The sequence below is a fragment of the Sturnus vulgaris genome, chromosome 31 (assembly GCF_052056855.1).
Source record: "Sturnus vulgaris isolate bStuVul1 chromosome 31, bStuVul1.hap1, whole genome shotgun sequence".
In the NCBI taxonomy this organism is placed as follows: Eukaryota; Metazoa; Chordata; class Aves; order Passeriformes; family Sturnidae; genus Sturnus; species Sturnus vulgaris.
This window is the reverse complement of record NC_142273.1, coordinates 2,837,977-2,848,571: the sequence shown is the minus strand read 5'-3', so window position 1 is coordinate 2,848,571 and position 10,595 is coordinate 2,837,977. Positions and strand designations below refer to the sequence as shown.

Sequence of the window (10,595 nt, the reverse complement as noted above, 5' to 3'; positions counted from 1 at the left end):
TTGTCCACCCCCATTGTCCACCCCGGCCGTGTCACCCTGGGTCACTCTCGGGCTCCAAGGCCACCGAGCCCAGCTGGGACTGGCGCTGTCCCCGCAGAGCCCTGGGGGTCCCCCAGGCGACAGAAATGTCAGAATATAAATGTCAGAAATGAAATAAATGACAGAAATAAAAGTCGGAAATGCCAGACACGGCCCCGCACGTGCCCGGCCGAGCCCGGCTGGCAGCGGGAGCCCGGCACGTTAACTGGTTAAACTGGGAGCCGGGACGGGAACTGGAGCAGCTCATGGCCCCGGGGCCGCGGTTCGGGACAGCGGCAGAGCCGGATCGGGCGGTCCGGGATGGCCCGAGGGGCAGAGCGGGGCCGCGGGGCAGAGCCGGGCTGGGATGGGATGGGATGGGATGGGCACGGAGAGGGGACATGGGACAGAGAGGGGACATGGGACTGAATGGGGACATGGCACAGAGGGGATGTGGCACAGAGGGAGTCACAGAAAGAAAAGGGGTGACAGCACCAAGAGGGGGTGACACACTGGGGTGGGGTCGCTGTCCCATGTGGGGGACACAGCACGAACAGGGGGTCACAGTCCCGGGTGGGGACACCTGTGCCACGTGGGCGCTGGCACCCCGGAGGCACTCGGGGGTTTGGGGGTCCCTGGCTGGGGGTGGGGGCACACAGTGGTCCGTGGGTGACAGGGTCTGGGTGTCCCCGTGTCCCCGTGTTCATGGTGTCCATGTCCATTCCTGTGTCACTGTCCCCAACGCTTCCATCCACGGCCACGTGTCACTGTCCCAGCTCCTCCATCCCTGCCATGTCCCTGTCCCCAAGGGTTCCATCACTGCCATGTGTCACTGTCCCAATTCTTCCATCCCTGCCATGTCCCTGTCCCAGCTCCTCCATCCATTCCTGTGTCCCTGTCCCATCTCCTGCACCTGCTGTCACCTTCCTGTCCCCAACGCTTCCATCCACGGCCACGTGTCACTGTCCCAGCTCCTCCATCCATTGTCCCAGCTCCTCCATCGCTGTCCCTGTCCCCAACACTTCCATCCACTGCCATGTGTCACTGTCCCAGCTCCTCCATCCCTGCCATGTCCCTGTCCCCAAGGGTTCCTCCATTGTCCAGCTCCTCCGTCACTGCCACTGTCCCTGTCCCTGCTGACCGTGTCCCTGTCCCTGCCACACCACCCTGTCCCCATGGGTCCCCTCGATGTCACCATGTCGCGCTCCCCGCGGGCAGGTCGGGAGGAGGGAGAGGAGGGATCCGCAGCCTTTAAACCCCAACCACACCTTCAACCCCTTCCAGTCCCGCTCCAAACCCAGAATCCTTTCGGGATCGATGGGGCAGAGCTGCCACCTCCACCCCACCGCCGCTTTTGTCCCCATTGTCTGCACTCGGAGCCCATCCCTGCTCCCTCTGCTGTCCCCTCGGTGTCCCCTCGGTGTCCGGCGCTCCCTAATTAGGGGGTAGGAGCGGAGCAAGGGCGGCAGCCACGCACAGCTCGGAGCCACTCACTCATCCCGCAGGAATCCGCCCCACGGGGAGGAGCGGCCCCGGCCCAGCGCCTAAAAGGGCCCCGCACGGGCCGGGTGCTCTCGGAGCCTCGGAGCCTTCCTGCGTCCTCCTCCTCCTCCTCCTCCGCCATGGCAGGGCACGGCGCCAGCCTGCTCCTGCTCCTCGGGCTCCTGCCAGGTACGACCCCGGGGTGGCGGCTCCGCATCCCCCAGAGCGGGGCACGGAGCGGAGGGAGCCGGTGCGGGACAGGGAAGGTGGCAGCGAGCCCCGTGTGTCACCTGTGCCACCTGTGTCACTTGTGTCACCTGTGCTACTTGTGCCGCCTGTGCTACCTGTGCCACTTGTGCCACCTGTGCTACTTGTGTCGCCTGTGTCGCCTGTGTCACCTGCCCGGGGGGACAGCGCCCAGGGCAGCGGGACCAGCCGGGACATCCCCGCGGGCGCCCGGGATGGGAGATGAGAACCGAGGGTGGCGGGATGCAGGTGTGGGGTCGGGGTTTGCAGGTGAGGGGGTTTTGGGGTTGCAGGTTTGAGGTTTTTGGGGTTGCAGGTGTGGGGTTTTTGGGTTGCAGGTGTGAGGTTTTTGGGTTTTGCAGGTGAGGGGGTTTTGGGGTCGGGGTTTACAGGTATGAGGTTTTTGGCTGCCAGGTGTGAGGTTTTTAGGGCTGCAGGTGTGGGGGTTTGGGAGTTTGCAGGTGAGAGGTTTTTGGGGTCGACGCTTGCAGGTGTGGGGTCCTTAGGGCTGCCAGATGTGGGGTTTTTGGGGCTGAAGGTGTGAGGTCAGTGTTTGCAAGTGTGGGGTTTTTGGGGCTGAAGGTGTGAGGTTTTTGGGGTTGCAGGTGTGAGGTTTTGGGGTTGCAGGTGTGGGGTTTTTGGGGCTGTAGGTGTGTCAGGGCCCAGTTTTGGGGTTCTGCTGGGTCCCTGTGCTGCAGGTGTGGGGTTCAAGGTGTGTCGGCGCACAGTTTTGGGGTTCTGTGGGGTTCTGTGCCCCACTGCGGAGCTGCTGCCGGGTGTGGGGTCAGAGGGTGCTACCACGCGTGTGGGGACACGAATTTGGGGTCCCTGCACTCCGCAGGTGGGAAACTGCAGGTGTGGGGTTCAAGGTGTGTCGGGGCACAGGTTTGGGGTCTCTGTGCTGCAGGTGTGGGGTTCAAGGTGTGTCGGGGCACAGGTTTGGGGTCTGCTGGATCCCCCTGCCCACAGTTTGGGGGCTGCAGGTGTGGGGTCAGGGATGTCGGGACACAGGTGTGGGGTCCCCGTGCTCCCCTGGGTCAGGAGCTGCAGGTGTGGGGTCCGACCGTGCTCTGGGTGCCATTTCAGAGGGTGACGGTGCCGTTTTTTTGGGGTGACGGTGCCATTTCAGAGGGTGACGGTGCCGTTTCGGTGGTGGTGGTGCCATTTTGGAGTGACGGTGCCATTTCGGGGGGTGACAGCGCCGTTTTTGGGGGGTGGCAATGTCATTTCGGGAGGTGGCAGTGCCGTTTTTCAGAGGTGACGGTGCCGTTTCGGAGGCTGACAGTGTCGTTTTTGAGGGGTGACAGTGCTGTTTTTCGGGGGTGACGGCGCCATTTTTGGGGGATGGCAGTGCCATTTCGGGAGGTGACAGTCCCGTTTCTCGGGAAGTGACAGTGCCGTTTTTCGGGGGTGGCAGTGCCATTTTTGGGGTGGCAGTGCCGTTTTTGGGGGGTGACAGTGCCATTTCTCGGGATGTGACGGTGCCGTTTCGGGCACTGACAGCGCCGTTTTTGGGGTGACAGCGCCGTTTTTGGGGTGACAGCGCCGATTTTGGGGTGACAATCCCGTTTCTCGGGCGGTGACGGTGCCGTTTTGGGGGTGACGGTGCCGTTTTTGGGGGAACGGTGCCGTTTTTGGGGTGACAGTCCCGTTTCTCGGGCGGTGACGGTGCCGTTTTTGGGGTGACGGTGCCGTTTTTGGGGGTGACGGTGCCGTTTTGGGGGTGACGGTGCCGTTTTTGGGGTGACAGCGCCGTTTCTCGGGAGGTGACCGTGCCCTTCTGTCCCCAGCTCTCCTCGTGGCCGTCAGGATCAACGGCAAAGGCCGCGAGGTTCTGTACCTGGCCAAGGGCGACTCGGTCAAGCTGGGCTGTCCCTATGTCCTGGAGCCCGAGGACAACGGGCCCCAGGGCGTGGGCATCGAGTGGATCCAGATCACCCCCGAGAGACCCGGCCCCGAGAACGTGGTGAGGGCATCGGGCACGGCGGGCACCGGGCGGGGGGCGCGGGGAGAGCCCAGCAGGGCAGGGAGGGACAGGAGGGGACAGGAGGGGACAGGAGGGGACAGAGAGCCACAGGAGGGGACAGGGAGGGACAGAGAGCGACAGGGAAGGGACAGACAGGGACAGGGAGGGACAGGAGGGGACAGGAAGGGACAGAGAGCTACAGGAGGGGACAGGGAGGGACAGAGAGCGACAGGGAAGGGACAGACAGGGACAGGGAGGGGACAGAGAGCCACAGGAGAGGAGACACAGCGACAGGAGGGGACAGGGACAGGAGGGGACAGGGAGGGGACAGGAAGGGACAGAGAGCTACAGGAGGGGACAGACAGGGATAGACAGCGACAGGGAAGGGACAGAGAGCGACAGGAGGCGACAGGAGGGGACGGGGGGGATACACAGCGACAAGGAAGGGACAGGCAGCGACAGGAGGGGACAGACAGCGACAAGGAAGGGACAGACAGCGACAGAAAGCGACAGGGAAGGTCTGGCAGGGACAGGGAGGGACAGGGAAGGTCTGGCAGAGTCTGGAGGTGCTGGGATGGGAAGGATGAGCAGGGACAGACTGGGACAGAATGGGACAGAAAGGGACAGAAAGGGACAGGCAGGGACAGGAAAGGATCACTCAGAGCCTGGAAGTGCTGGAATGGGAAGGATGGACAGGGACAGACAGGGAAGGTCTGGAAGGAGAGAGAGAGACCTGGTGGGACAGGAAAGGGACAGGAAACAGCGACAGGAAGGACAGACAGCGACAGGGAAGGACCAGGGAGAGCCTGGAAGTGCTGGGATGGGAAGGATGAAGCAGGGACAGGAAAGGTCTGGCAGGAGAGAGAAAGACCTGGTGGGACAGACAGGGACAGGCAGGACAGACAGGGACAGGCAGGACAGACAGGGACAGGGAAGGATCACTCAGAGTCTGGAAGTGCCGGGATGGGAAGGATGAGCAGGGACAGACAGGACAGGGAAGGTCTGGCAGGATGGGAAAGATCTGGAAGGAGAGAGAAAGACCTGGTGGGACAGGCTGGGTTTGGAAGCCCATCAGGACGGGCAGGGACAGGAAGGGACAGACAGGACAGACAGGGACAGATGGACAGACAGGACAGACAGGGACAGGGAAGGTTGGGAAGGACCAGGGAGAGTCTGGAAGTGCTGGGATGGGAAGGATGAGCAGGGACAGACAGGGACAGGCAGGGACAGGGAAGGACCAGGGAGAGTCTGGAAGGATGAAGCAGGACAGGATGGGATGGGATCAGTGGGATGGGATGGGATGGGATGGGATGGGATGGGATGGGATGGGATGGGATGGGATGGGATGGGATGGGATGGGATGGGATGGGATGGGATGGGATGGGATCAGTGGGATGGGATGGGATGGGATGGGATGGGATGGGATGGGATGGGATGGGATGGGATGGGATGGGATGGAACCCAGCTGAACAGGCTGGACAGGCAGGGACAGGCAGGACAGGCAGGACAGGGAAAGTCTGGAAGGGCAGGGACAGGCAGGACAGGGAAGAGCTGGCAGCGTCTGGGAGTGCCAGTCTGGGAAGGACAAAGCTGGGCTGGGCTGGACTGGGCTGAGGAAGCAGGGACAGGTACGGACAGGTACAGGCAGGTACAGGCAGGACAGGGACAGGCAGGGACAGGCAGGACAGGGACAGGCAGGTACAGGCAGGGAAAAACAGAGACAGGTAGAGACAGGTACAAGGACAGGCAGGAAAGGAAAGGAAAGGAGCAGGCAGGAAACCCCCCCTAACTGTAACCAGCTTTAAACCTCACCTAAACCCAACCCAAACCAAACCAAACCAGACTTGAACCACATCCCCAAACCCAACCAACCATAACCCAGCCCTAACCTAAACCCAACCCAAACCTTAACCCAAACAAAACCAAAGTCTAACCCCACCCTAACCACATCCCCACCCCTAACCCAAGCCTAACCTAAATCCAATCCTAACCCAACCAACCCCAACACAACCAACTCTAACCTGGACCCCAACCCAATCCAACCCCAACTCAACTCAACCCAACCCAACCAACACTAACCTTGACCCCAACTCAACCCAAACCAAACCCAACCCAACCAACACTAACCTTGACCCCAACTCAACCCAAACCAAACCCAACCCAACCAAAACTAACCTTGACCCCAACTCAACCCAAACCAACCCAACTCAACCCAACCAACACTAACCTTGACCCCAACTCAACCCAAACCAACCCACCCTGTCCCCAAGGCCACCCTGACACTGTCCTGGTGTCCCCAGTTCCTGTCCTACCATGACCACCACGTGAACTACGGCAGTGGCTCGGGGCTGCAGGACCCCAACCCAACTGAACCAACCTAAACCCAACCCCAACCTAAACCCAGCCCAACCAAATACAACCCAACCCAAACCAAACCCAACCTGACACTAACCTTGACCCCAGCCCAAACCAACTCAACCCAAACCAACCCAAACCAAGCCAACCCAACCCCCCCCGTCCCCAAGGCCACCCTGACACTGTCCCCTGATGTCCCCAGTTCCTGTCCTACCACGACCACCACGTGAACTACGGCAGTGGCTCGGGGCTGCAGGACCGCGTGGCCTTCGTGCAGACGGACCCGGGCCAGCGCGACGCCTCCATCCGCGTGGCCGACCTGCAGGAGAGCGACACGGGCACCTACCAGTGCCGCGTCAAGAAGAACACGGTGGCCGTGCACGAGGTCATTGTCACCGTGCAAGGTGAGGCTGCGCCACCTCTGCCAAATGTGACCCCCCCCCGGTGTCACCTGTGCCACTTCCACGTCCCTTTCCTGTGTGGCCTTTGGTGGCCCTGGCAGTGTCACCTGTGCCCCTCTCATGTGGCAACAACAATGTCACCTGTGCCACTTCCATGTCCCCCTCTTGTGTGGCTCTTGGTGGCACTGACACTGTCACCTGTCCCATTGCCAAGTTCCCTTCCTGTGTGGCTCTTGGTGGCCCTGGCAGTGTCACCTGTGCCCCTCTCATGTGGCCTCAGTGGCACTGACAGTGTCACCTGTTCCCCATCCAGGTGGCCCTGGCAGTGTCACCTGTTCCCGTCTCTCGTGTGGCACCGAAGTGTCACCTGTGCCCCTCTCACATGGCCCCGGTGGCACTGACAGTGTCACCCGTCCCACTGCCAAGTCCCCTTCTTGTGTGGCTCTTGGTGGCCCTGGCAGTGTCACCTATGCCCCATCCAGGTGGTCCTGGCAGTGTCACCTGTGCCCCTCTCACGTGGCCCTTGGTGGCCCTGACAATGTCCCCTGTCCCCCATGCAGGTGGCCCTGACAGTGTCCCGTGTCCCCCCGCCCCAGGTGACTCCTGTCTCTTCCCCCCCTCCCAGGTGTCCCCTTGTCCTGGGTGACCCCTGGTGACCCAATGGTGTCCCCGAGTGGCTCTGACAGTGTCCCCTGGTGTCCCCTGTGCCCTGTGCCCCCTTTGATTCTCTCAGCTGTCCCTGCCAGTGTCCCCTGGTGTCCCCTGGCGGTGTCCCCGTCCCCTCCTGCTTGTCCCTGTCCCCTCGGCTGTCCCCACTGTCCCCAGATGATGTCGCCGGTGTCCCCTGGTGTCCCTGACGATGTCCCCTGTGTCCCCTGATGGTGTCCCTGTCCCCTCGCCTGTCCCTAACGGTGTCACCGCTGTCCCCTGTCGATATCCCCGGTGTCGCCGGTGTCCCCATCGATGTCCCCGCTGTCCCCACTCGTGTCCCCACTGTCCCCACTCGTGTTCCCGCTATCCCCGCTGGTGTCCCTGTTGTCCCCACCCGTGTCCCGCCGGTCCCCCGCCAGTGTCCCCGCTGTCCCCATCGATATCCCCGCTGTCCCCACCCGTGTCCCCGCTGTCCCTGCCGTGTCCCCGCTGTCGCTGACGCTGTCGCCGCTGTCCCAGCAGAGAAGCCGGCGGTGCCGCAGTGCTGGAGCGAGGGGGAGTTGATCGAGGGGGGCTCGGTTCTGCTGCGCTGCTTCAGCCGGGGGGGCACCGCGCCCCTCGCCTACCAATGGGCAAAGCTGGCCGAGGGCTACGGGGGGGGGCGCCTGCCCTCGGGGACCCTGCAAGGTGGGTGAGGGGATTGGGGGGTCCAGGGGGGGTTTAGGGGATGTTTAGAGGGGGTTTAGGGGGGGTTTTAGGGGGATTTTAGGGGATTCCTGGCCTCAGACGCCCTGCAAAGTGGGTGAGGAGGATTTGGGGGGGTTCATGAAGAGATTTGGGGGGGTTTAGGGGGTCCCTGCCCTCGGGAACCCCCAAGGTGGGTGTGGGGACGCCCCCCCCCCTCCCCCGGGGACTCGGGGGTCTCAGGAGGGGATTTGGGGGCAGCAGCCAAAGGGCGCTGTGACCATGGGGGGCTCGGGGGGGGTCCTGGTTGAGGGGAGAGGGTGGCCGTGTGTCCCTGTGTCCGTGTGTCCGTGTCTGTGTGTCCATGTGTCCATCCATCCATGTCCCTGTGTGTCACTGTCCCCCCCGTCCGTGTCCCTGTGTCCGTGTCCATCTGTCTGTGTCCATGTCCCTGTGTCCATGTGTCCATCCGTCCATGTCCCTGTGTGTCCGTGTCCGTGTGTCCGTGTTTGTGTGTCACTGTCCCTGAACACCCGTGTCCCTGTGTGTCCCTGTGTCCCTGTGTCATTGTCCCTGTGTGTCCCTGTGTCACTGTTCCCACCTGTCCATGTCCCTTTGTGTCCACACCCCCGTGTCTGTGTCCCTGTGTGTCCCTGTCCCCACCTGTCCATGTCCCCAAATGCCCATGTCCCTGTCCCTGTGTGTCATTGTCCCCACCTGTCCATGTCCCTGTGTGTCCCTGTGTGTCCCTGTGTCACTGTCCCCACATGTCCCTGTGTGTCCCTGTGTCCCTGTCCCTGTGTGTCACTGTCCCCACATGTCCCTGTGTGTCCCTGTCCCTGTGTGTCCCTGTGTCCCCCTATGTCCATGTCCTTGTGTCCCCATACCCCACACACCCCATCCAGGGTGCACACCCTGGCACCGAGGTGACAGTGCCACCTGTCGTGTCGTGTCGTGTCGTGTCCCCCAGGCCGCGCTCCGGGTGATCTCCTGATCCGCAGCCTGACCAGCGCCCACGCTGGCACCTACCAGTGCCGTGTCACCAACCGCGTGGGGTACTCGGTGTGCCAGCTCAACCTGAGCCCCGGGCCCCGTGAGTGACACTGAGGGGACATTGGGGACATTGGGGACATTGGGGGGGTACTCGGTGTGCCAGCTCAACCTGAGCCCCGGGCCCCGTGAGTGACACTGAGGGGACATTGGGGGGGTGGCACCGGGATGTCTCAGGTCCCAGAGTGCCTCAAGGCTGGCTCTGGGTGGCACTGAGGGGGCTCTGGGTGGCACTGAAGTGACTCTGGTGGCACCGAGCTGGCTCTGGGGTGGCACTGGGGTGGCTCTGGGTGGCCCTGGGTGGCACTGGGCTGTCCCTGAGCTCCAGGCTGGCACTGGGCTGGCTCTGGGGTGGCACTAAGGTGTCTCTGGGTGGCACTGGGATGGCACCGGGGCTGGCTCTGGGTGGCACTAAGGTGTCTCTGGGTGGCACCGGGCTGGCTCTGGGTGGCACTGGGGTGGCTCTGGGTGGCACCGGGCTGTCCCTGCTCACCAGGCTGGCACGGGGGCCGGCTCTGGCGGTGTCCCCGCGGCGCGGTGCCAGGCTGTGTGACAGGCTGTGTGACAGGCTGTGTCCCCACGGCAGGCGGGCGCCAGGCTGGCATCATCGTGGGCTCCATCCTGGGCTCCCTCCTCCTCCCTCAGCCTCCTGGGGCTGCTCATCTGGGCACTGATCGCCCGCTACCAGCGCAAGGAGTGCCAGCGAGCCTGCAGCGACTGCAGGTGGGCACCGGGGGGACAGCGGGGTGGCACTGGGTGGCACTGGGCTCTACTGGGCTCTACTGGGCATCACTGGGCACCACTGGGCTCTACTGGGCACCAGTGACTGGCACTGGGCTGTACTGGGCATTACTGGGCACCGCTGGGTCCAGTGGTCACCTGATGGGCAGAGCTGGGGACAAACGGGCACCAGTGGGTGACACTGAGTGACACTGGGTGACACTGGGTGGGTGCCACCACGTCCAGGTGGGTGGCACCGCCCACCGATGCCACCAAGCTCCACAACCGCCAACCAGAACGTCCCCAAAACGATGACAAACCCCACCCCCCCCCCCGTCGGGTGCCACCCACGGGTGCCACCCCTCCTTGACGTCGTTGTCGCCTTGCCCGCAGGAGCAGCACGGGTGGCACCATGCCCCGACCGTGCCAGGCCTGTGCCCACCACTCGTACTCGCCCCACGGCATCAGTTACATGCAGTGCCAGCACGGCGACAGCGACGAACGCGCCGCAGCTCTGCTCTGCAACGACGGCATCCGCCACCAGGTCACCTGTCCCGGGCTGTGACACCGCGGTCACGTCCCGGTGTCACCGACAGCGACGGCGACAGCGACGGGAGAGCGCGCGACGGGAAAAGTGATGGAGGGTGCGGCTCGAAATCTTTCAAAATTCATCCAAAATTCAAGAAAATGCCACAAAATCCTCAAAAGTTCCTTCGTCGGTGTCCCCTCGTGGGGACGCGACAGCGACGGTGACAGCGACAGTGACAGCGACAGCGACAGCGAGCGCGCGACCCGAAAAAGCGACGGAGGGGTGCGGCTCAAAATCCTTCAAAATCTTCCCAAAATCCTTTAAAATCCACCCAAAATGCCAGAAAACGCCACAAAATTCCCAGAAAATCTTTTTATAATCCCCAAGAATTCTTTCCTCGGTGTCTCCTCGCGGGGACATCGCGACAGCGACAGCGACAGTGACAGCGACAGGTGACAGCGACAGCGACAGCGAGGCGCGCGACCGAAAAAAT

The 10,595-nt window shown here is 62.9% G+C and overlaps 1 protein-coding gene across 1 annotated transcript; it reads left to right on the top strand.

Moving 5' to 3' along the window:
- Window positions 1-1,640: 1,640 nt before the first annotated feature.
- On the top strand, window positions 1,641-10,138 carry VSIG8 (V-set and immunoglobulin domain containing 8). The gene is given in 8 exon segments (XM_088154624.1): window positions 1,641-1,689; window positions 3,537-3,712; window positions 6,270-6,496; window positions 7,571-7,806; window positions 8,774-8,896; window positions 9,422-9,492; window positions 9,494-9,576; window positions 9,967-10,138. Coding segments are annotated over 8 exon segments (1,137 nt in total).
- Window positions 10,139-10,595: the final 457 nt, after the last annotated feature.